Raw genomic sequence first — 27,398 nt, 5'->3', positions numbered from 1 at the left:
CCAAGGAGCAAGGAAATTCAACTATATCTGCAGAATGCTGGTGGAGTGCGCCTTTGGGCATCTGAAAGCTTTTTGGTGGTGCCTATGGGCCTGTCTGGATGCCAGTGTAGCCAATGTGGTTTGCATCATTGTGGCGTGCTGTGCCTTGTACAACATTTCTGAGGCTAAAGAGGAATACTTCTAGAGCAAGTGGGCACAGGACAGATCTGGTTTTCAAAGCCGATACAGGCAGCCAGATCCCACGCTGATCCTGGTTCTCAATGGGCCAGGGAAACGCATGATGCCATTTGCTTGCATATTGTAGATCAGTGTGGAGCCAGAAGGTGACTTGTGACTGGTGCTGCTGGAAAAGTTCAATAGAGCATTGCCATGTACTTGTGTTGTAACATCTCTTGGTGGGTTTCAATCCCCTGCAGCTGATGCTAATGTATTAACTGACTGTTGGGTGAAGGCCCCCAAGGTTAACACCTTTGGCCATGGTTTTGCGCTGCAGAGAGCGTATATGCAATGTAATGCCATTATTGAGCATTGAGTTGGTTATATGTTAACAACTCTGTTTCAGGGTACTTTATGGAGAACAGTTAAGCTTTGTTCAAGTAATTTAATTTAAAAATGGTTCTGTAACGTTTTGGGAAGGGTTTTGCACATTTCTTCTTCCCAGTGTTTTCTGGCACTGTTGCTCACAGCATTTGTCAGGAGCTATGCATGAATTACTCCCAGGGTTGCAAATGGTAACTCTTTGGGGGGTGGAGGAGTTGTAAAAGCAGATATCTTTGGTGTTAATTTACTATTGTTTCTTTTGTCTGTATTGTCAGTTAAGACGTTAACAAAGCCATAACGATGCTTCAGTTAAGGTCTCTTCTGATTTTCATTCTGGTGTTTTGGTCAGCAACAGGTATTTCACAGCTCAGTTCATTGTCATGAATCCTGGGTTTTTTTTACAGAAGGAGATTTAAGGTTGGGGGAAGGAAGGAGGATGGGTAGGACAGAATTCATTGCATTTCTGTAGCACCACACATTTACAGAAATCAGTCCTGCTGTGAATCCTGCTGCCCCATCCCAAATGTATGGGAATTATCATGTTGCTCATGCATGGAAAGCAAGGTGCACACCCAAGTGAAGTGACCAGTAACTTTTTATTTACAGACGTGTATCAGACATAGAGCTTGTGACATTTTGTGATAGGAACAAATGATCAAAACACCTGATCAAATTCCTTGAGAAGAGGGCAAACATTACTGTCTGTGGAGATGTGCCCTTGCCCTTCACCTCCCTATTGCTGTGACAAGGGGGAATGGGCTGCAGAATATTGTCTGGGGGGACAAACTGGGATGGCGCCTTCATGGAGTTTGGGGAACAAACACAGGCTGGGCTATAGAGACTGACTTGGGCTCATTGTTTCCCCTCCTGCATGATCTGGGGGGTTCCACATAAGAGGGATTTCAGGTGCTGGTGCAGGAGGATGTGCTGGCTGTCCATCATGCTGCTCCTCAGCAGGGGTAGTGGTGGGATTCAGTGCCTCAGCAGCAGCCTGAATCCCAGGAGGAGGAAGAGGAGGAGAAGAAAGTGTTGCCTGTCCCTGGAGAGGAGCAGCAGCCACAGTGGTGATCAGGACCCAAAAGTGTTCTCCCACCAGTTGTACCAGTGATTGCATGAGTGCATGGTCCAATTCCCTCTTGACGTACTCCCTCTCCATGAAACAGTTCATCATTGCCTTCTCCTGCCTTAGAGCACAATCTTCCCTTCCCCGAAGGAACCCAAATTGCTCCTGACTCCTTGGATATGTACACATTACCACTTACTGCGGTATAACTTACGTCACTCAGGGATATGAATAAGTCGCTCCCTGACTGACTTGAGTTCCACAGCCCTAAGCACCTGTGTAGACAGTGCTATGTCAGCAGGAGAGCTTCTTTCACTAACGTAGTGACTGCCGCTCGCGGGGCCTGGTGTAATTAAGTCGACGGGAGAGCTCTCTCCCACTGGCTTAGAGCATCTGCACTAGCAGCGCTGCAGCTGCATTGGTGCAGCTGTGCTGCTGTAAGCTCTGTAGCGTAGCGATAGCCCTTCTGTCATTGCCAACGAGCCGGTCCTCCAGAGCCCTGTGTCCAGTAAAGAGCATTGAAAAGGACAGGTAAACCAAATCAGACCTCAAATATATTTTCCTCTCTGAAGTTTTTGGATTAACACCGCAAGCCAGTTGCCTCTCCGCTGCCAAAAGGCATGGCACTGTGTGTTCGAGCAACTGCTGAAGTGCATGATTCACTCACCCCTGCTTCTCCCAATTTCTGCAGAGTGGCTTGGGGTGGGAAGAGGCCACTCACCAGAGACTGGGATTGGTAATAAATACCTGAAATGGTCACAGGCAGAATGGACCACTATGACATCCCTCAGACAATCAAATGGTTCCCTTTCCCTTCCCAGACTTAGGTAGGCCTGTACTCAAGCAACCCAGCAGACCCATCCGCCTTCCACATGGCTACCATTCATAAGGGGAGAGAGACTGGTGGGGAGGGAGAGAGGTGGTATATTGCACAAATATCAGAAAATTGTTCTTTTCCCACCTGGGCCCTTTCAGAACCCCTCTCTTCCCTCCCTTTCCTCCTGGTTTGCGCAGCCCAGGGACTGTTCTAGTGCTGGCTGAGAAATGCACAGACACGGGCACAGTGACTGCTCATTAGTTGGGACTATAACAGACTGCTAAATACTTTATAGTGATTCATAGGATTTAAATGAAGTCATTGATTTACAGTTGTATCTTGTTTGGGGATCATGTTGGAGTCAAGTGGAGAGGAGGGAGTAGTTGTTTTGGAGTGGGGGGGGAGGGGTAGTTTCAGGCATGTATTACTGGAGCAAGAGGGGATTTTTCTGGGGAACGTGGGGGTGCCTCGGATTCTGGTTTCTGTAGCAGCTTGGGGTCCTCCTCAGGCTACTTGTGGATTTCCCTCAATTGGGTCCATCAGGTACAGGTCAGAATCACATGCTTCTCTTCTTCAGAGTCTCCTGGAGCTTCCTGCAGGACTTCTTTTGAGGTCCCTGCTGCCTCCTTGCCCTGTCCGTCATTGCTGTCCTGTCGTAAGATGAGGCTGGCAGTGTTGAGGAGGGGTTGAGAGTCACTTCAGGATATGTATTCGCAGCCCTGGAGAGCACTTGGTTCAGCTCATCGTAGCAGGGGCATGTGCTAGGTCTCCTCCTAGAGTGATTGTTTGGAGTCCTTTACCATCCATTACAGGAGTCTGAGGTGCTTTATGTGCTGCCAGCACTGGGATGGAGTCCGGTGAATGCCTGCCTCCTCCAGCCTCTGTGAAATGTCCTGGTACAGGTGTATGTTCCTGCCAACCCATGCAAAGCTGTGGAGAGTGGTTTACTCTGCCCACACGTTGATGTGGGTGTGCTCCGGAGACCAGGCAGCAGCTCTTGAAATATGTTCCATGATTGACTCTGCTGATCAACAGAGTTCACAAGAGAACTGATCTTGAAGTGTTCAGTGCTGGTTGCTAGTACCACTGGCAATGGGGGAGAGGACCTTTATACCTTTTGGGTAAGGGTCAGGTAGCAAAAGGGATCAGTGCATTGTGGGAATGGCCCTAGAGGACTGTCACTACTCGTGACCTGGTACATGCCCCTTGCTCCCATCTACGTTGCACTGTAGAACAGCTTTGGACCCATACAGAGCAGAGGTGTGCACATACCCACACCCCTTGTGTGCAAGTGTTCACACTGTGCACTCTCCTTCAGGAAAATGCTTCAGATGTGGACAATGGGGCACAACACACAGGTAACCATGTATAGTTGTAAGTGCAGACATAGCCCAGAAGTGAAACCTTAAGGTGTTGAGTATCTTGAAGTAGTTTGCCACATTACATACAAATAAAGTGGGTAATGAGTGAATCAGATTGTTTGCAAGGGTTGCTTGTTGAGGGTCTACGTACTGCAATATATTTTTCATAATCTAAAATGATACTTTCCTCAGCTTGTTACCTTGTTTCATGATACAACATAAAGGTAGTTAGTTTTACCCTGTAGCAGATTTGCTGTGCAGTAGTACAGTTTGTCTAGTTACTATGAACAAAATATAACTTTTCCTTCTGAATAACAGTGAACTGAACTTGCCATTCATATTCCTGAGTGTTTTTGGGAAATGCCCTGTATTTCGCCAGCTCTTCTCGAGAGGGTAGGGATGTAACTGGTATAAGGGATGGAAGGAACTTAAAAATAAATACTGGTATTTTGCTACTGTATGTTTGTTGTGGTCATCAGTGTTCTGTGCTACCTGTAGTTTTGTCCGCTGCTTGCAGACAGAGACTAGTTCTGTAGTCACTTACATGGCTGACATACATGCTTCCAGCCCTTTGAAGCCTTGTTCACATGTCCATAACTTTGTAGACAGGTGGTGCAGCTTTGCAACTTGCCATTCAAAATCTGCTTGGGTTTACAGAGGTGTTGGCCACTTTGCTGTTTTATTTGAGGGTAGGGTGGGCTCCATTCCATTTGAGGCAATACAATTAGCCCTACCGCCACCATCATTTACTGTCTCTTGTTTATGGCGCCACACATAGTGAAATGAGCTGGTGTATTTTCCCATGGCTGAAGTAATTTGGAGTGGGACAAGAACTATATTATCTGGTCCTGCTAGCAGTTTCAGAATTAGTTTCATGGCCAGTTCAGGGAATGTCCCTGGCCTTCTCTGTTACTAGCCAGCAGAGTCCCAGTAATCAAATACTGAAAAAAGCCACCACAAATATGGAAAAGACAATGTGGCAACTGTTGCTCCTTCCTGCAGCAAACTTACTTTGATTGTGCTTCCATTGGTCATTCTTTCCAACCCCTTCCTCTGCAGTGGCTATCGTTCATATTCAATACTATTGTTAGCCAATGTTTCTACCAAAACAAAAAAAAAGAAAAAAGTATTGTCTGTCATTTCGGGGTGTATAATGTGCGTTATGGAATTCTTGAGTACAAAATTAATTCACCGTATAAGAAAAGCAAATATGGGGGGGGAAATATATATATATATAAAATATTATGATAAATATGTTTTAGAGCTACATAAATATTGTCTCAATTTTCTGAAATGGATGGCTTTCATAGTATAGATATGTACTGATATTTGCATGAGTTTATTAATCTTTGAGATCTCTCTGAATTTCCTGGTAACATGTGTTCTTTTTCCTCAGCTTTACGTTGTAGCCTCCAGTTTCTTGGAAACCTTGCAGCAGGAAATGGAGAGTCCCAGAATAGCATTTGGAAGTGCGCTTTCCCAGATCTTTTCTTGTAAGCATTTACATGGGTTTTTCTAATGTAATCCCTATGGTTATATTTAGATCTTTTGTACATGATATTTGCTACTCTACTCGCACCATAATGCTTTGAAAAATAACTTTTTGGGGAGAATAGACCCACTGAGACCATATCCTGCGGATGTATATGTGTAACTCCACCTCAGGAGTCTGGACCTGAAAAACCTCCTTCTTCTAAACTGACAGTAGACTGGTTTATTTGGGAAGACATTAGAAGAAGATCTGTGTAAATGATCTGCTTCAATTGCTGAGGTCTTGTTCAGAGATCTTTACAGAGAGGAATGCGGTAATCATTTCTGAGAACCTAAGTCTGCCCAACTTCAAATTGCTGCCACATGAATATTGTTAGGCCTGAATGAAGACTGGGAGTGGTTGGGTCATTACAAAACCTAAACCTAATTTTCCCCCATACTAATTTCCCCCTACCGTTACTCACACCTTCTTGTCAACTGTTTGAAATGGGCCACTCTCATTATCACTACAAAAGTTATTTTTCCTCCCTTCGTATCCTGCTGTTAATTGAATTGTCTAGTTAGACTGACCTCACATTTGGTAAGGCAAATCCCATCTTTTCATGAATCTATACCTGCTCCTGTATTTTCCACTCCATACATCTGATACAGTGGGTTTTAGCCCACGAAAGCTTATGCCCAAATAAATTTGTTAGTCTCTAAGGTGCCACAAGGACTCCTCGTTGTTTTTGCTGATACAGACTAACATGGCTACCACTCTGAAACCTATAAACATGATAGTTATTGATGGGGGGAGGGGACGGAGAAAGGTGAGTGAAAGTTAAAACAAAAAAAGCCTCTGAATGTTGTTGACATACATAGGAAGTATTGCACACTTACATATGTATCTACATATCTAAAGAGTGGATTTGGCCAAAATTCCTGGATCAAGCTTACAACAACATACAGCTGTTCAATGACAAATTTTATTTACAGTATTTCATTAGATCTGGCCTGAAATATCTTTTGGGATTAATTTGCTTTTAATAAAAGTGCACATCAGCAATACAGTGTTTTTACAGTTTTGATTTTAAGTCATGCTTATCTTGTTTGACAGTAGTTCCATCTTGAAATCTAGACCTAGATACTGATTTTTGACTGAATTAGGGCAGGTCTACACTAGAAGCGCAACATTGGCACAACTGTGTCGGTGCAGCTGTGTCTCTGACGCCCATCGGATGAAGATGCTGTATGGCGACAGTAGAGCGTTTTCAGCATAATTACTCCATCTCTGCGAGAGGTGGAAGCTATGTTGGCGGGAGAGTTGGAGGACAGCACTTAGGTTGCTGCAATGTGCGTTGCTCTGACCGGTGTCTTTTTCACACTCCTGAGTGATGTAAGTTAGATCGACTTAAGCGGTAGTGTAGACCTGCCCACAGTCTCTGAAACTGCAATGAGATAAACTGTGTGCACATAGCTGTTAGATGTGTACAAACATATGAAACGTAAGCCGTTATAGTTTGGAAGAAGAAAACTGGAGTGGGCAGTTTAATTGTGACAGTGGATGAGGGGCAATTTATAGAAATTAAAGCAGGAAAGAGAGACTGACTGAAGCTCTGAAATAGAGCAGATCAGGGAGCTGAGCTAGGGAACTGGAAGGGCAGTGAAACAGCTCTGCTTTAAACTTTGTGATCCTGAGAGAGAAATCTTTAACTGATGATCAAGTTTTCATGTTTGGTGCTCCAAGTTTTTCATCTGAAACAGCAGTAGCTTGGTAACATAAAAAACTTTAACAGCAGACAAAGGAAGCTGTAATGTCCATTAACATTTTTTCTTCAGGCTTGCAAAGTTTCATATCAGAGATATAATGGATTTATTTATTGGCTCGTCAGCTAGTCAGCCCCCTTTTTATGGCTTCTCAGCCCCCACATTTACATGTTAAAAAAACAAACAAAAAAAAACCTATGCAAACTTGAAAATTCTCCCACAAAAACGTAATTGCTCATTGTCATCATAATCCGTCAGAAATAATGGGAGTTGTTAAAATGCATCATTCTGTGACATCATTGATATAGTGCAAATAAGACTTCTGGTGTCTCTCAGAAAGGTATTCTGAGATGTCTTCAGCAACCTGGGAAGTGGAGGGCGGGAGACTACACAGGATGGATTTGGAGAGAAAGTAGAGGGAGAATAAAAAAATTAGCTTATTTAGGAACATAGGAATTGCCATATTGTTTCAGACCTGAGGTTCATCTAGTCCAGTATCCAGTCATTCACAGTATCTATACCAGGTGCTTCAGAGAAAGGTGTAAGAACCTCATGGTAGGCAGATGTGGGATAATCTGCCCTCTATATTAGGTCTCATCCTCGTCTCTAATAGTTAAATCCTGAAGCATGAGGTTTCAACCTTTTCAGCCCCAAGGCTTCAAAAATCATGAATCAAGCCTCAAAAAAAAATCATGAGTTTGGCTTAAATATCATGAAACTATGTCTTCCCCCCTACCCATCCTTGTTTTCTTGTTTGAACTGTCATGGTGTGCTTGGGCCACGTTTTCAAACCTTTTTCTCCACAACTTTGAGGGCTAGAAAAAATATATATATATTTTTAAATGAAAACTGAGATTCTCATGTAATTACTTGATACAGAACCTACAATTTTAAGAAAAACACTAATTATTACAAGAGTCACAATAATATCCTGGAAATTGGCAACACATGTCCCTGTGTTGAGTACTTTATATCCTTCCTGATAGAACTTTCTGCAGATAACTATAGTAGAACCTCAGAGTTACAAACTTCCAGTCCCGAGGTAGTGTTAACTCCGAGGTTCTACTGGTATGTTCTTTTTTTTTTTATCATGTCTAGGCATCCCTGACTTGTGTTGAAGTTAGTGGGAATCAAGTGCACTTAGCACTTCGCTGGTTTGGGGGTCTAACATGCAGAATGGATATTACTTAAGATGAGGAAATATTTGTGATATTGTTTCTTTCATATTAAAAAGTCTTTATCTTTTGGTGGTGAAAGGAATTATTTTTCAAAAAACTTTACTTAACTCCATTTTAATTTTAGCTTTGCAATTTTCCTTAAATCTGATCTCTAAGATTACTTGAAAATGGTTATGTTTCGTAGGTGCCATTTATTTCATCACCTCTTATGCATTCCAGTGCTGATGGCTCTGTAGTTCATGAAGTTCTTCATGTTTCCTTTCTTATTAAATACCACTGCTACATTATTCCAGCTTGATTCTTAACAATAAATTTTCTTTTCTTTCTTTTTTCTTTTCTTTTTTTTTTTTTAAAGGAATTGCCTCAATCACCACGATGAGAAAATTATTACCTATTCTTGTATGGTACTGTTCACCTGCCTTAATTCAGAGAAAGTGAGAGAACTACTGGAGCATAAGAACTTGAATGTAGCTCTTGCTGTTGTAAAAGTCTATAGAAAGCAACTGGAGTCTGAATGGTCGTATGTATCATTTTTGATTTATTTAAATAGCATGGATAACTACTAAGATGCAAGTCTGGTTCACATAAATCAAAACTGAAGACACAAAGTAACTGAATTCAGAAGTCTAGGTTGATTAGGATTCTATCATTTAGGGCGAGCAACCATTTTTGTCAACTTTGTACTGATTCTGCATTTTGTTTTTAGACTTACAAGATATGCATTCCAAATTTGTGTGGAATAGAGAGAAATTTGAGTCTAAAATTAGCAGCATACATCTAGTGAGTCAGTTAAGGGTCATATAATAACTCATTACGTTTGCATGTTGGTTTGTTGCTTCTCTGTCTTTGAGTATCTGTTTGTAAAAACATGTATTGAAACTTATTGGGTTTTGAAGTGGAAACTAAGCCAGGAAATAATCTTTCACAGATTTTGGTACTTGGGGTCTGACAGTAAGATTAAGTAGCAATGAAACATTGCATACATTAGTTTTCTTGCATGTCTTAAAAGTTCTAATGCAACATGCAACAATTAAACAAAAGTAGGACACAGATGGTATGCTTGTGAATTTTGAGTGTTTCATTTTATTAGTTTAAACAATATAATCAGTGTTTTTACCATGTTCGACTTTATATGTTTTTGCTAATAACAGTTACTATAAACTGTGTTTTCAATTATGCATTTGTGACATGTTCTCTCTTGCTCCAGCCTTTCCATCGGGATGCAAATAATCCGGTGCCAAGGGGTAAGCCTCTCCAGCACACCCCCTTGTGGCCCTGCTGCATCCCCTTCGGGTTCTTTTCAATCAATGACCAGACTTAGGTTGGCTTAAGAATATGCACCCACTTCATGGGATCCCATTTATTAAGTTTTCTACAAACGCTGACTGTTTGTGAGTTGCCCCAAATCACCCTACTTTGAGTCCCTGTAAGAGTCCTGGTCAGTTCTTTGTCCTGGTTGAGGAAACACCTCAGAGCCCCTTTCCTGGAGCTAGGGTTGTGATTCAAACAGCCTTTCTCCCCAGCTCTTCTCCTGGAACAGAGTAGACAACAATGGAAGAGTCACACTCTCTCTCCTTAGAGCAGGAGCCCCAGCCCCACTCCTTGGGGGTGGGTTATAATTTAGCCAGTTGTAGGGCCTTTTTTAGTTCCTGCCTCAGCTGATCACTTTCCCCTCAATTAGTCCTCAGACTGGGAGGATCCAGGAGACAGCCTCCTTCTTCTACTGTCTTCTCCCTGCTAACTCAGGGCCCTGCCGGAGCCTTCTCACTCACTGAATTGTGTGCAGGCATTTGCCTTGCTGTGGGGGAAGAGACAGCATTTATGCTGATCCTCTTTTCCCAGCTCATTCCCCATTGTGGGGAGAGGGGAGCCTTGCCCTGCCCTCTCTGCAAGGCACCTAGCCCCCGGGCTCTTAAAGATAAAGTGACACAACTTCCAACTTCGTTCCTGGGACCGCTTCTTCTCTCTCCACATGCCCCTTAGGTCCTCAAACTGAACTTTTCAACCCCTTAAAGGGCCATTTGGGGAGCTGACCACTGAGAACTAGTTCGTTTAAGGGCCAGATTATCCTGTCACCTCCAGTTTTATTTAAATATGGGGGTGTTTGGAGAAAAAATACTCAATAGTGAAAACAAAAATATTTTTGCCGATTTTGTAGTTCATTATTTTTAAGGTTATGTCTAAAGTCAAAATTTAACTTCTATGTTTGATATAAATGTTGTAATTTGGAAGAGATAGTAAGGTCCTACTGGATATTTGGAAAATCCTCCAAAAGGATTTAGAATGACTAAAGGAAAAGCAAATGTCATTTAATAGATTGGTTTTGTTCCAATTTTATTTAAAATATTGTTTGTGGGTAGGCTCATAACCGGGTCAATTTACTTAGGGCATAGACAGTTTCCAAACAGCAAACTTAAAGCTTGAGAGTCAGGCAACCAGATTTCTATTTGAGTCTTTTTATTGGGAAAGTAATTATAGAATACATAAAGCAGCAAAATAAACACTGGACTATCTATTTGTTTGCTCACTGTAGGCTCATTCTGTTGACTTCTGCTTCATTAATGAAGACCTTTAAGTCGTGTGACTGTGGGAATCCAAAATTGCTGTGGAAGGAAAGCAGTATAAACAGTCTTTCGTCAGAATAACCTTCAAATGAGTAGGGAGCAAAATATTTTACAAGGTCATCAGATGAGGATAGAAGGGGAAATAGTAGGCAGAAGTGGTTAATCCAATATCCATAATAAGGCACTTGCAGAATGTTTGCTTTCCCCCCCCCCGCCCCTTTCAGAATATAGAAGGTGTCACATTCAGTAAATCACATCTCCTTGATCACATGTATGCAAACTCAGGACACTCATGTAGACAGTTGGAAAGCCTATCTATAAATACACTTGGTTGCACTTAATAATTCCCAGCTATCTGTTATGATGGCATTTTGCTCATTTACAAATTGTTCCGATATTATTATTAGGAATTTAGGAGCCAAGCGACAATGCTAGACTTCTGTTACTATTATTTCCACTGTGACAGCTTGGTCACACCCATCAACATTTACATATCAGTAAAATTCAGTGGGAAGAAAGTAGTGTGGTTTTCAAGAAAATCAAACGCTGAAAAGCAAATTATATGTATTTCACTTCAATGGTTATGCTGCTGCTATTATGAACCAGATTCAAACGTTTCACTGTCGCTGTTCTGGCAGACACATGTTCACTTCTGTTGGTAGCATGCATTGCGCATAGGCTAATGTCTGCATATTGTCATAGTGAGTAGTTATGATTTTGTTATACCCGAAGGCAGCTTCATAAATACAATGTAGAAAGGCTTTTACTTCTTGACAAGGACTTGGGATCGAAAACTCCTTTAAGAGTAAATGAATTTTCTTTGTAGCTGTAGCTGAGCAGGACTGATTTCTGATTCATTAAGTTCAGTCTTGAAAAACTTAACTCCTCACCTGGAGGGAACTCAAAAGAATGTTAGATAACTTGCAATTACCAGCTGCCTTTAAGGGGACTGTTGATGAAACATAGCCTCTTCAAAGCTGGCTCGCCTTTTACAAGTTGGCTGGCATTCTGTTTAAAATGTTCAAAGTTGGGGAATCTGGAAAGCAACCTTGGATAAGCCCCCAGTTTTTCAAATCTCCATCTATCCAAAAGGTTTTGAAACTATGCAGCCCAAGAATTATATAGTCTAAAATTAGAGCATTAATCTGTTAGCGCTGGTTCAAGAAAACCCAAACTGAAACGCTCCACACGCTTTTGTCAGAAAGTAGCGTTTCATTGAAATCTAAAATTTTCTGTGGGAAGAGACAGACAGATGTAGTCCAGTTAGGGAACTGGGACCAGAGGAGAGAACAGAGGAATGAGGGAGCAGAAATACAAGTGCTATGATGGTACGGTCCCTCAGGAAGATGCAGAAATTAATACCTGAAATGTTTCAACATTTCTGAATCAAACTTTTTTCTAGAACATTTTGTTCCACAAATAGTTTTGATATTTTGTCTTTTCAAACATGATTTGCGATGAATACAAATGTCAAAATATTGCAATTTCCTGTGGGATGGAAATTCTGTTTTTCAATCAGCTCTACTGTTTTCATGGTAGAAATGTGATCTTCCTTATTAATACTGAAGGTCAAGAAAATAGTTGTGATAAACTGTCTCTCTCAACTAGGGCTGTCAATTAATTGCAGTTAACTCAAGTGATTAATGCAAAATAAATTAACTAAATTAAAAAATTAGTTGAGATTAATTGCCGTTTTAATCACACTGTTAAATAATAGAAAACCAATTTTAATTTATTATAAACATTTTGGATGTTTTTGTACATTTTCAAATATACTGATCTCAATTACAACAGAATACAAAGTGTACAGTGCTCTTTATATTTTTTATTATAAATATCTGAACGGTAAAAGATTTAAAAAATGGTAGGAGGTGAATTGAAAAATACAAGTACTATAGAGCAATCTCTTTACCGTGAAAGTGCAACTCACAAATGTAGATTCTTTTTTTTTTTACATAACTGCTTTGGTTTTGGGTGCAATGTAAAACTTTAGACCACACAGACACACACTCTCTTCCCTTCCAACACCAAAAATATTTAAATAAATGATATTCTATTGTTTAACAGTGTGATTAAAACTGCAATTAATCATGGCTATTTTTTTAATCTTGCAATTAATGGCGATTAATCTTTTTAATCGTTTGACAGCCCTGATCTCAACATAATGAAAGTTAAGTGTTTTTTTGGAGAAGCAAAAGGTAACCCTGTTTCTTGAAGAGGAAAACTATAAAAGCAATACCATATTACATGAATGCATGATGTGTGTATTGAATATAATAAAAACAGGAACAAAAATTATTCAAACATTTTTAATTAAAAAATGTTAAACTACAAGCTAAATAGAAATGTCAAGAGACTTAGTTGTGTCTTCAGTTCAGCTCATATCATTGTAATACCTACTCAGTGTTGCAATGGAGCTTTGTTTGTATTTTTCTTTTCTTAATGTACTAGCTTATTTATATTTTTGTTTTTGAAAAGGCCACATAAAATGCCCAGAATATATTATTAACTCACATGGAAAAAATAATGAGAATGTACTACCTCTAAGAGTAGTACTTGGTCAATACTAAATATTGCAGAAGAAAAACAAATATGTTAAACTTTTAGCAAGTTGTCAGGTATTTCCATGCAGATTTTTATATATTTACTGATTAAGGTTCAAAAGTTAAAAAATCAAAACAAAAATCCCTTTCTGCAGCAAAGTGCCTTTTTGCCACTATTGATTTTTGAAGTAATTTGCGGTGGGGGGAAGCAGGCATTTTCATGCTGTCTCTTCAATCGCTTTGTAGCTCTGCACTCAAGTTTATATGGAATGGACAAAAACATAATTTTGAACTCCGGCTGAATTTTTGGTTAACTAGGTTGCTTCAGTGTCAAACTTCAGGGTATATTTTTCCTTGCATATACAAGGAATGCCTAATATCCTAATATTTTGTTAGAGTAATATAACATAATAGCTGTACTTTGAATTGTGTTTGTTTCTTGGTTTGTCCTTGTGGCTCACTGTGAATGAAGATTATAGGGAAAACAGAAATTCTTTCTTTCTTTCTTTTTCTCTCTCTCTCTCTTTCTTATTTTGTTGGGACATCAAAGTATATTTCTGATTTAAAAAGCAGCTAGCCATAAGTGAAATTTAATAATTGCTTCAGTGTTGGTCCTGATGTGCAGTCTATGCTGTCACTTAGCATAGCTTTGGAATAGTTTAAGCGTTCATAACATTTTACATTGATGATAAACAGCTCTTTCTCCCATAAAAGTTTTCTGTATCTGAAACATTCTTGTTGATATGACTGTTTCTCAGATACTAAGTGAGCTGCAGTTTTCTGCAATTCAATGTGTGAAAGACAGATGCTGTCTTTATTGGCTCCAGGATACGCTGACAATAACTTAAGATGATTGTGTATTGCGTTTGTAGCCTCGGTCTCAGTTTTATTATTACATTTAATTTTTTGATCCAGGCTCATGTTTGATTCATTACCAAGAAACATTTTTCACATCTAAGGACTAAGCCACTTTCCCCATGTAGTAAATAAATACGCAGTAGATGCAGCCAGGTAGGAGTGCAAAGATTTTTGTCTCTGTTTTCATTAACTCAAAGCTGAGTTGTTGTAATGCTTCTTTGGCAGGAACATTGAAAAAATATTTTGTCAGCAGTTCATTCAAAATGTGGGGCTGTACTTGGACTCTCACTAGCACATACCACTAAAATTGCTTAAACGAATTTACATAGCCGCGGTATTGGCGGTAGAGCCAGTGCTTTGCAATAAAGAGTTCAGGCCTCTGTGCCACGGCTACCGCATTGCACAGCAACTTTTTAAAGCAACTGTAATGTTATATTTGGGCTCACTAAAATGGTAGACTTTTCTTCAAGAAGTTATGATGGCTGCCTGTTTTGTAAAGAATTGAATTAAAAATGTTCTTAATGTTAACATAATTCCTGCATACCTTGTTGAAATGCAGTCTTTTAATCTGAGTGTCCAAAGCAATTTGAAACTTGCTGTTCAGCACGTGAATAATATCTATACTCGTTCCTCTCATGTTAGCTCTTTGCTCTGCCAAATGCTGATTTTTGGTACTGGAAATGTTTCCTCCTTTTCTTAATAACAATTTGTTCATAGCTATAAATTGTATTCATCCTTTTCCTTTTCCTTTTTCTTTATAGAGTACTAAAATAGAGTTGGTCTACATGAACATTTAGATGACAGCAAGCTGAGGTGTAAATCTACCCCACAGCAGCCTGCCATGCACTAACTGTTCGGTGTGGACTCTGCTGCAGTGCACTAAAAGTTCCGTAGTGCATTTAACGGGAGTAGATCAAAGTGGACGACTACTTCTAGTGCTTGCAGTGCTTGCCAATCCACCCGACAGCAGCTTAATCAGCAGAAAGAAGGGCCCTAAAGCCACCATGAAGTCTGGTTAATTGACACTCATCAACAATATTGACTGACGGAGACCACGTTGATAAAGTGGGTTGTTTTGCAGACCGCATGTGTAGAAGATGGCTGTGCATATTCCTTGGCTAGTTTGGAACCTGTTCAGTAGAGTCCAAAGGTGACATGGCAGGTCAAATCCCAGTGGTCGAACGGTTGGATCAGCAACAAAGAAATCATTCCAAATGTCTATAGCTGACCACTCATCACGTTTAGGGTTGCTGCTGACCGATTCTGATCTGGCAGTTGAGACCACACAGTGGTGCCATCCTGTGGGTTTCTAGTCATTGGCCCAGCATTAAGAGTTTTCCAACTCAATGTTTAAGGTTCGTCAGCATCCAAGCGCAATGTAATCAAAGTGAACTATGGAACTTTTAGTGCGCAGCAGGGTTCACGTAGTGTGAGGCAGGCTAAAGCGGGATAGATTTATACTAAGTGTTTGTGTAGCAGACATAAGTGTTCATCAGTATTAGCATCCAAGGAATTACCCAGGTAAATATTCACAATGCTGAAGTTACTTTTAAAGTTAATGCCATCAACCATTAGGAACAGAGAGGAGAAATATTGTGACTAATGTACTGCCTGAACTTTTCTTTCTCCCCCACTGCTCCATTAGTCCAGTACTGGTGGGTTTTCTGCCTTTGACCTACGCTTGGGAAGCGCATATCCTACTTGTAATCCCCCCCCCCCCCCCCCCCCCGTGATTTGATGGGTCCATCTGCTGGCATAGTGCTGTGCACATTTTTGGAATCCAGTGTTCTGTCCCCACATTGGAAGGCAGAGGAGTCCTCAGGTAGAGCTCGGGAGGAACCTCTCTTTCCAGGCATGATTTTGGCTTCTGTTACTTCCTTTCACTCTAGTCCAGTAGCAGTTCTGGTAGGGAGCAGTTTATGCACTTCTGGTAGAGAGAGGTTCTTGAAGGGAGAGGTTCCTTTAGCCAAGCAGTACCTCTACAGTGCTTCCACATTAGCAGAAGCTGTTGTATCAGGCCTTCTTCCTGCTCTCAGCATCACACCCTGCTTAGCAGTTCTAGGAGGATTCTTTTGAGGGTCTTGACGCCTTTTTCAAAGGCAGAGCCTAGATTTCTGGAATATCAAAAGGCAGGAGAAGGTGGCAGAGAGCTACCAATCTGTGAGATGTCATTCAGGAGCAAGGATCAGGTCACTTGCAAGGGAAAAAAAATGCCATAAATGTGGAAACCCTGTTTCAATCAGAGACTCTTCTTTCCCCAGTGCTTCTAGCACCATTGCCTGTTCCCTTTCTTCATCTTCTTTGTGATCATCTGGTGTTTCTACAGTTTTCCACATTTCCCTCCGTGAAAAGGAGGCTCAGTTCAGGGACATCTGTGATTCCCATTCTGCACTGAAAACTGAAGCCATACGTTATCGAAATAGCCTTTGGAAGTTCAAGGAGTCCATCCATACTCCACATCAAGGTGTTGGAACTTTGAACACTATCACTGGCATTGAAAGCTCTCCCTTGAATTGAGAGCTTTAGTATTTTAGATCATTGCTATAGATGACACTGACACAAAGTATTACCTCAGTTATTGGGGAGGCTCTGTCCCTTACTGCATGGTCTTGTCTTTGGGGATGATGAGTTCTTCAGTAATTGTTTCCAGTGGCACCTGTATCTGGTGGGCGGTAATTAAGTCCAAGAAAGAAGTCATCTCTGTGTTGTGTATAAATCAGACTTTGTATTCAATCCTGTGACCATGTGAGATTAACAAGACTGAATGGTCTGGTTGCTTGTGTGGCATGCTTCAGAAATGCTTCAATTTCTGCCATCTGTGAAGTCACATGGAGTTTAATTCATACCTTTACTCAGCATCATTCTCTGAATTTAAGAGCTAAATTGCCACACCCACCTCCGCACAGGTACGCTTTTTTAGGGACTTGACTCTAGGGTTGACTCCAACCAACTAACCCGTTTTAAAATGTTGTCATTATCTATACTTTGTGCTAACTGATATTTGAAATAGTGTGAATTAACTTGTTAGGTAATGCATTTTTAAACTGCCTCTCATTTTCCTAGTCTACACAAGTTTCACAGTGTACTTGTTTGTGGTGACCAGTCCTTTAGTCTTGTTCCTTTTCTGGGATCTGCTACTTCTGGTCAGTCTCCTGAGAGTGGTGATCTGCAGAGGCAATTCTATCTGTAATTGGAGTTCTCCAAAATGTTGCCGGGGCAGATGTATGTGTGATGGGGTGTACAAACCTCATACTGGGCAACAAGGTGTTATGGGATTATTTTGGGCTCAGTCAGCCCTGCCCTGCCACACCTGCAGCAAATGCTCCATCTGCTGGAGGAATTAAAAGGCAGGGAATTACAGTAGCTCATTTGGGTGGCCAGCTGGGGGTGAGCAGACCTGCAGCTGGCAGCTCTAGGAGCACAGAGCAGCCTGAAGGCTCTGATACAGCTGCCCAAAGGTGCCCTCTGTGAGGGAAGGGAGGACCCACCCCAGAGACAACCAGGGAGGAAAGTATCCTGGGGACCTTGGACATTGGTAACTCCCTCTTATTACTTTTGGTTTGGATTTCTCCGCCAGGGGAAGGCCTTAGACTAAGCTGACCCCCGGGGGGAGGTGAAGGGGATGAGAGGAAGGGGCCCAGGGAGGATAGCTTTAAGCAGCCCTGGTTGCCAGACTACTGGTAGCCTAAAAGGCTGTGGGTTGGAGCCTGGTGGAGCAGGAGGGCTTGGGATCTCCTCCGCACAACCTCCTTGAATGTCAGGGGTTGCAGCTGTGACCGCTAAGCCACGCTCCCCAACCAGACCCCGAGTGAGGACCATTGCAGTATTCTCACCCACTTCATAGCCTTTGGCTGACATTTTGAAGCATAAGAAGGAACTGAGTGCTTTCAGGGTTGAATGTTGTTGAAGTGTATATAGTCTGGCCCTGAATGCGTGGAACTGCAGTTGAGCTTGTACAAAGCCCTACTGGTTGCTGCCTTCAGGATCTTTCCAGGACATGTGGTGCTGAAGGACATACTTATGCTTCAAAGAGTATGGATCTGCATGGGCAATAGGTCTGCAGTTGCAGGTTAGTAACCTAACTTTCCTTGGTTCAATTTGACGAATGGCGTTAACAGAATTATACGATCTTTATTACTTTTCTTTGCTAAAGCCCAGCTGTACAATAAAAGCTCTTGTTTTCCAGCAGTATTTTCTATCTTGGTCCTCTGTCTGAAAAGAGCATTTGCTATCTAGTGTGAGGGCTTAAACATTTATTTGATAGCTAGGGCTTAAAATACCTGTATTGCAATGTGTTAGTGGAGGGAGGTGCCCCTTTACCCATTGTCTGGAGCTCTCAGTCCAGGCTCCCTGATGCCTTCTCCTGGGGGAATTAAAAATTCTGCACACAATATTTTAAAATTCTGCATATTTTATTTGTCAAAATAATACAATATTATCACGCCCATTTCAATTCTTGTAGTAATTTTTTTCAAAATATCAGTCAGTAATTGTCTGTAACAATAGACAAAAAAGATTCAGGAAATGTTTTTTGACAAATAGATTTCTTACGAGACACATTAATACAGATCTCTGAGTAATAATTCATTTAAACTACAATACAGAAACGTGTTTCCTGCACCCCTTAGAAGCAGTGCAAAGGCTTGAGAGAGTCAGGGGTAACAGGAGCTGAGAGAGAGGGAAGTAATTACTGGAAAGGAGCCCGTGAGTGAATTTCAAGGGTTGTTGGGTGTGCGTGGGAGAAGGGTTTTGCAACAGGGTTTTTTTTGGAGGGTGGGGAGGGATTGTTAGGGAGCCTCCACCATGTGGACCCTGGTTGACCCCTAGCCTCTCTCATTCAGTCAGGCACATTTGCCCCTGTCCCCATGTGTCCCTGCACCCCCATTCAGCCACCTTCTCCCCCATCCCCATGTGACCCTCCACCCCCCATCAGCCAGTCCCTCCCCCAATGTGTCTCTGTACCTCCCTCCCCCGGTCTCCATGTCGCCTTGTACCCCCAATCAACCACCCCTCCTCCCCGTCCCCATATGGTCCTGCAATCCCTGCCCTGTCCCCATGTGGCCCTGTAATCCCATTCCCATTCAGCCCGCTCCCCCATCTGCACCCCTCAGTAGCTCTTCTGAACCCCTGTCTGTGACCCCCGCCATGTGCCCTGTGCTGTCCATCCCCATATCCCGTGCCTCATGCGTGCTGTGAGGAAGGTAGCTTCTTGCCCTTCCCTGTGTGCAGGTAGGGCTGCTCCTGCCCAGGAGTGGCTACTCTCTGTTCTGGTGCCACCATGGCCCCTAGTAGGCGAAAGGAGTAACTGCAGCATCTTTCCAGCAGAATGTATTTTCTGGCCTAGGGGTGGGGAATTCTGCATGGTACATGAATTCTGGATGTGCTCAGTGGCACAGAATTCCCCGAGGAGTACTAATGCCTAGTGCGTGCTCCCTTGTGGGAGGGCCTGTCTCTGATTTGTTGCCCAGGGGACCAGTGTTCCCTATAATGAGCTTTCCTGTCTGTGGAAAGTTTTAAACCTATAAGCACAGTCTTTTCCACTTCCCCCACTTTTACCTTCTTCTTTTCCTCCTCCTTTATTCACTATGATGGCTTGCAACTCAATCTTTCAGTATGATTTACATCATGGCTTCTCCTCTTCACCTGTTGTCTCCACCCACTCTCTCGTCCACTTGTTCTGGATGAATGGGCCAATAGATATTTCTAGCCCTGTAGAGTGTAATTTATTTTGCTGAATATTTTTAATAGTATATTGGTATCACTCATACCCTTACGTTTAAATCTTGACTCTTATACATTAATCAAGTCAAATATGTATTTTAACACATTTTAAGCAGAAATATTTATTTCATAAAATAAGACTCTTTTCTCCTGATTATTTCTTGCAACAATCCCTACCTCTCTAAAGTCACCAGGTGGGAACTGGATGGGATTTTCCTTAAAAAGTCAGTGCTATTTCTGTATCAGCTGGAGGAAATACTGTTCAGTGATGCAAGTACTCTCTAACACCACCCATATGATCCTACTACTTTGTAGAAAGAAAAGGAGTACTTGTGGCACCTTAGAGACTAACCAATTTATTTGATCATAAGCTTTCGTGAGCTACAGCTCACTTCATCGGATGGGTGCCACAAGTACTCCTTTTCTTTTTGCGAATACAGACTAACACGGCTGTTACTCTGAAACCTTCTACTTTGTAGCACACTCTTCTTCCTCTCTGGGCAGGGGAGAAGAGAAGTCATGAGTAAGAGTTAGTGCTTCAAGTCAGTGCAGAGTACAACAAATGGACTTGCTAGAGTTGTTTTTCCTTTTAAACTCTTCTTTACATGCAAACAGCTCAGAAAGCCATGCCTTAGGCTCTGGAAAATTGAAGCGTCTTTAAGAAATCAGATTGTTTTTCTTCTTCTTTTGGCTTGTAGTAATCAACAGCAGAAAAATGTGTTATGCAGCTGGGAAGCTACTATATGTAGAAGAAACCACCATAGGATGCCATATGAGATTGATTTTAAAATCTTGAACCTGCATACATATGTGTTTTTAAAATAATTAGGAAAAAGTAGTACAGAATTACATTATAATTCATCCTGACGAAGACCAATGTGTATTCTAAAAGTTGTTTATTCTATAAATGCTTTGGTGGTTCCATTAGAGATGGGAGCACAGTTCATACAATCACTTTGTGTGTGTGTGTGTGTTGGGGCGGGGAGGGAATATGTCTGTTTTTCAAGTGTGGGGATTGCATTTTTGACGGTGAAGGGCAAAGAACAGAAATTCTCCTTTTTTTTTTTTAAATGGAAAGGCGTAGTGCACTTCTTGGCCTTTCTGGAAAAAAATATGTGAAAGTGTGGTCAGCTGTCTGGCACTGAAAGTAAGGATTTTTTGAACATCCACTCTCTCTTTTAAACCACAGTTCAATGGTGAGTTTAAAGATTAGGTTGTGGGGCTCCCCTTCCCCATTTTCCTGGAGTTATTTAGTCCTAGCCCATGGAAATAAGCATGGGCAGAAAGCACGACTGCTGTGGGCAGGCCTCTAACCCGTTGAGGCAGACTAAGGGAGAGCTGTGCAGTAGAGTGCTGAATCTCGTGCCTTATATAGTATGCATGTAGTATATAAATCAGAAAATTTTACCATTCCTGTCTTTTTTTGTGAACTGGCAGTTAGTCTCTTCTCTGACAAATTAGAGTATTTCTTTCTCTTCCCTCTATTAGGCTTGTACTCTCCAGAGAACAATTTTGTGTCTAATTCCTGGAAAGTTGGCATGCTATCACAGGCTGCAGGTTCCAAAGGCAACTGAGGGTTTAAGTGCTACTGACCATTGGAAAACATTTAGTTAGTTGTAGTGCTATAACAGTTACTTATTATTTGCAGTAGGATTGCCCTGGTATTCAAGAGCAATTTTAGAAAACCTTTCTCCAATAAATCAAGGTGCACAGCTGGATCTTGCATTGTCTTGTTTCACCTCTTTTATTGTATCATTTCTTGTGAAAAGTGAGAGGGGAACATTCCTCTTTCCACAGATATTTGAGGTTCGGATGTGACACCTCATGGAAATTCTCCAGTTGAGAATAATGTTGTTCCCAATTTGGATGTACTAAGAAGCTCCTTCTGGTTCCTATCAAATTCAGATGTTAAATCAAAAAGCAGTGACCCTGGTCAGTCACTGAGAATATGCTGATTTTTGGTGGTGGTCTAGCACGGTAGGGAAAGAGCAGGCCAGAACTCAAGATATACATACAAACATACAGTTTATGGATAGCAAGAGCCATTGGTCCATCTGATACGTTTATAAGAAGGTTGACCAGGAATTCTTCATTCGATTTTGTAATTTTTTTAAAGTATGCAGAATTTCCATCTTGGCATGAATGAATTTAAGTTTTAGCACTCTCATAATGTCTAGTGGCTGTTCCATGTTCTAGTAATTATGTGAGAAGAAATTTGTCGTAATTAGTAGTCTGAACCTTTCCCTTTCTGCTTCTTCCAATGCTGATCATGTTATGCTTCTTCCTTGAGGAGAGAACAGGTCACAAGCCAGATCATTTTGTGTGCTATTTAGGTATCCGAAAACCACTATGAGATGAGTGAAAAATATGGTAGTAAAAGGGGGTGGTGGGGGGTAGATCTCCAGAAATTTTAGAGTAATTCCACAAATATCTCTTTAAATATGGGGTTTACATTTACTTCCCTTAAACCTATACCAGCAACAATTATTTCAGGTACTCATGGTAAATGTGTTTAGGCTAACCTAACAAATTCTTTCCAAAAAATGTCAAGTATAGATAACTGTTTGAAGCCTTCCACTTCTCTTGATGGTATTTCTCTGTGTGGGATGTACATGACAACTTTTGAAAACCACATCTGATCAGTTCCAAAATTTCAGTAAATGTTCTGTGCATCAGTTGGCAGAATCCTGCTAATTTTTTAGTGAAAACCTCAAGAGGAAAATGGGAGACATGTAGAGCCCCTCATGTCTGGTTATCAAAGTCCACAGCTTTGACCAGGTCTATAATTGTCTGTAGATTGCAGAACCAATGGATGACAGCCATTAATACATGCCCATATAACACCCTTCTTGTGGTCCCAGAGGAGGATGGAAGAGTGGAGGGGAGGTTAACACATAAGAAGCTGGGGATGGAAGGGAATTGAGAGATGCAAGAAGCCGTTGGTGTGCTTGGGAATTTTGGCCTACTGAAAAGTATGCGCCTTTCTAGACACAGGTAGGCTTAGACAGGAGCAGTCACAAGGGAAATTGAGGGGCACAGAGCATGACATGGACAAATAGAGCACCTGGCATGAGGGTGGGGTAGGGGTTCAGGGAGTCCCTGAAATAGAGGGGCCTGGAAGGGTAGTTCACATCGGGGGGGAGAGGGGGGAAGTGCAGGAATGCAATGAGCCCCTGGTGTGTGTAATGAGCTCAGTCTACAGAAGCGACAAAGCGTGTGACCCTCTCTCCAACTGTAAAGACAAACTCTGTGATTCAGCAGCAGAACCAAAACAAATATAAAAGTTAATCTGAACTTTTGTCTTCTAGACTTAAAAGATTATTCAAGGCGTTATGTTTCTTATGAAGATCCCTCTCTGAGGAACAGATATTATGTGTGCTATTGTGATCTCTGCCTGTGTTACCTCAAGATTATAGTACTGCAAGGTATTGTGTATACACTAGCACACTAATATTTTTCCCCTGTGCTTTTGGTAAGTGAGAAGTACCTTGATGGGTGGGGTGGAGTATCTGGTCTAGAAGGTTGTGTGAGGGCACATTTATTTAATTTGCCATTAAATAACTTCATTCTGTAAATTGATTTTTAAAAAATAGATTGTATTAGTCTGATGCAAAGCCAACGAATACTTTTGTTCCTCAAACGTCTTTGCGCAAAGGGTATAATTTTAAAAGGATTTTGAAAATCCTATTAAGAGTTGCGAGTGAGGCACTATGTTTTTTGGTTTCATTAGTGGTTGGAGATTTAGATTGGACAGAGGAAGAGAATTTATGAACTCCATCTCTTCAAACTTTGGATGGTCTACCCTGTCAGTCCAAATGCTAGATTTCAAACACATAGTAAACTATGGAAAAAATTACTATTCCATTCCTAAGTATTTTGGTTTGAATTGCAATGATACAAATAATGTGATGTATTCTCACTGAAGTCTTCTTTTGAAGATGAAACATTTAATATAGAGTGGTAAGAAGAGGATCACCATCATTCCATTTTCTGACGTGCAAGACATTGCTCTGTAGGGTTGCTAATGAATACAAATTGACTTAAATCTGGAGCGCTACATTTTATGATAAAGTTCATTGCTTACACCCAGCTTTGGTTGGACCAAACTCATTGCTCATCTGGCATGTTTAGCATATACTGGGCATAAATGTGGCTTATACCATTTCATCTTGGCTACCTCTCAAACTTAGTTTGGTACAATATATCCCTTGTGCTATTGTAAGAGTTTGAACAGAACATCTCCTATGTTTATCACCTTGTGAGAACTTGAGTTTTTTAGGATATTAGCCAAACACTTAATCTAAAGACAGCCCAGGAAACTGGCATATTTAACACTATTCATTTGTTGCTGTATTCTGGTTATATAACTATAATTTTCACCATTTCCTTTACTAAATTGCAGTGGTCACCAGTTTATCCCAGTGGTTCTGCTGTTGGGCTCTGAGCACAATTAAACCTTTCTGAAGCACAGTGCGTGCATCTGAAATGCCTGATATTCAGTTAGCAAGTCATAAACAAACACCTTTTTATTTTAAACTGCGTTGGGGGGAGGCTTGTGGGCTCTTTTTTTAAGACTACAAAACAGAAGAGTGGCGAGTCTTTACATCTTAACTTTTATTCCTTTTTTCCTGTTTCACTACCACCAAAATCTCCAGCCATAGCAGCAGCGTAAAGGCATTTCCATGTGCCTTTGTGGATGCCTCTCTTCCTCCTCATCCCAATACCTCTTTCGGTGTTGTGTGCTTCAAGTATGTTAGCACTCCAGTATTTTTATATGTACTCTATATGAGTTAATGGCAATGTGGGAGGACAGGGAAGAGGAGAAAGAACCTAAATGTGGTGGTGGAGATATCTGGGGATATGAATGAAAATTTTAACTTTTGGGATCAAGAAAGACAAACAGAACTGCTAAGTCCATATTTATCAGCTGAATCCGTAAAACCACTTTCTGAAACTTATTCCAGAAAGGTCCAAAATATGGACTGTGCATCTTTGTACTTTGCTCTTTAGGCCTCTAGTCTCCTAGCAATGTATAGAGGACTAGCATGCATCGAGGGGAGAGTGGACCTGTACAAAGTTGGAATGCTTATACTTTATTGATTAATGCACATTAGGAGTGTGATTTCTTTTCAGCCCTGTAGGGGTTTGTCTACACAGCACGGCAAAGCATGCCAGAGGAGTGTGATTTGTACAGTACACTAACATACTGCTCTAATTGCCCCATTTAGATCCTGCTGGCATGCTCTAAAAGGTACGTAGAGTGTGTTAATTCAGTCAGTCCTGTTTGAAACAGGACTACATCAGTGTGAACTAGATACCTTTTAGAGTATGCCAGCAGGGTCTACACAGGGGAGTTAGACCACAGCATATTAGAGAGCACTACAAATCATAGTCCTCTAGTGTGCTTTGCTGGTGCATTGTGTAGACAGGCCTCAAGTACTAGCAGATTTTAAGTATACGACAAAAATCCAAGCAAATTGCCCTGCAGAATTATAAACTGAAAAGCCTACAAGTGTGGATTTAACCTTTAACTGCAGAATTGAAAATCTGAACATAAAACATATTTCCTCGAGTGCAATTTTGTTGTATCCCACTGGTGGAAGAGATTTTCACATGAGGCTAAAACAAACTGTGGGAAGTACATTTTCATAAAAGCAAATTCAGCTACTGTTTTGTGGATTTCTTAATCATCAGAATAAGACAGTCCTATTTTGGTGTATTGTGAGCTATTAAAATGCAAATCCTTTGGTCCTGATGTTGCTATTCAGAAAGTCTGAAAATGGATTTCTTGCTTGTCCATGTGTTTCAGGTTTTGTTGGTTACTTAAATTTCTTGGGAGTTTACAATTTGGGAACCATGTATGGACTGAGGAAAATATACCTCTGTGGTTGATATTCTGGGGTCCAGTCGAGACCAGTGAGGGCCTGTCACCTTTGCCTTGCAACTTGGGATGCCTCACAATGTTTTGCTGCTGTAGTTCCCACATGGGTCATTCACAAATAGCTTGCCAGTATGCAGGTCACACTCTGAGTGACTGTGTATAGCCACAACCCTGGTTCAGCAACTCTGACCCCAAAAGGCTGTCAGCAGCACGGTAGCCACACTCTGGGTTCCAGCAGCCTAGGTTACTATTTGCAGGGTGACCCAACACACTCCTAAGTCTTGAATTTCCTCCTCACCCCCACATCCCCCCCCCCCCCCGCAAAAAAACCCATGTGTTCTGCACTGTCAAGCCTTCTACTGCACAGTTCAGATATAGTAGGTCCATCGCTCTTCTAAGGAGATCAGTATACAACAGTTTGCTACCCTAGTTACCCGCTCAGTTTACAACACCAGATTAGTTTTGATTAAAGAATAAAACAAGTCTAATTACAAAGAGAGGTTTTAAATGGGTACAAGTATAAAGCATTAAAACAGACTACACTGGGTTCAAGGTGAAATTCTTACATGTTCCCAGCAATCAACTTTGACCTAGCTAGAGGTGTCAGGTTGTCCTTTGTCTTTGAAAATCTGGTTTTCCCAGACTTGTGTGGTGAACACACTTCAGACCTAATTTCAGCTTTGTAACTTTACATATGATGTTGCTACACACACTTCATCAAGATGTTATTGACCAACAAGATATTAGTTTTCAATGATACTTCACAAGACATATTTTGTACAAAGATTATTACAATAGTATGTAGGGTGTGATTACAGAGGTGCAGTCAGTCATAGTGGTGTGCATATGCATAATGGGGATTTAGGTGCAAGACTTCAATTTTGGTCAGTGGGAGTTGTGTACTAAAACCATGTAAATTATTCCATTATTGTGTAGAGATTTACTATAGCCATGCATATGATCAGCACTTATACATAATTATTAATGCATATTTACAAAATATATCATGATTGTATTATCATAAAAATCTGTCATTTGTTAAACTGCAGGATAGCGTCTTCTGTACATAATACTTCTATCTATTGTGCTTTCTTCTTTTGAGGTCCCAGATTTGTTTACCATCACTTCTGGTCCTGTGTGGTTTTTAAGTGCAGCTACAGCAAAAAGTTTAAGCAATAGATAGCTTTCTTACCATTACTAGTTGTCTCTGGGGCCATGGAAAGAACTCCCATTGAATATCATGGCACCAGCATGTCATCATGTTGATTGATGAAGATATCAGACCCTCACAATTATGTCATTCTCTGCTATCCCAGGCTAGAAATGTCCCTTGCAGTATTGACTGTGTGGAGCAATAAGGTTCAAGGGCCCGAAAGTCTACTAATTCCAGCTTGCTGTTGAAAAAGTCCTGTGCAAACGGACATTATAAAAAAAAAAAAAAAAAAACCTCCCAACATTTTAAATCTTGTGTTTACCTACAGTGGTACTGTTTTCCTCCATTATATGCACAAATAATAATAAAAACCATTCCATTATAAAATGTGGCTCTCCCCCCCCCCCCCCCCAAAAAAAAAAATCACATTCCTCAGTAAATAGAATATGTGCTCATGGGTTGTAAAGCCCATAGATGTCATG

General features: G+C 41.1%; 1 protein-coding gene across 1 annotated transcript in view; it reads left to right on the top strand.

Annotated features, from left to right (window-relative positions):
• The window catches only part of ATXN10 (ataxin 10), a 160,489-nt gene that overhangs the window by 47,275 nt on the left and 85,816 nt on the right, over positions 1 to 27,398 (top strand). The window contains exons 4-5 of the mRNA XM_074936421.1: positions 5,178 to 5,274; positions 8,552 to 8,716. Coding sequence (XP_074792522.1) covers positions 5,178 to 5,274; positions 8,552 to 8,716 — 262 coding nt within the window. The remainder of the gene's footprint in view (positions 1 to 5,177; positions 5,275 to 8,551; positions 8,717 to 27,398) is intronic.

This window comes from Natator depressus, chromosome 1, assembly GCF_965152275.1.
Source record: "Natator depressus isolate rNatDep1 chromosome 1, rNatDep2.hap1, whole genome shotgun sequence".
Lineage (NCBI taxonomy): Eukaryota > Metazoa > Chordata > Testudines > Cheloniidae > Natator > Natator depressus.
This window is presented reverse-complemented; position numbering and strand designations above follow the sequence as displayed.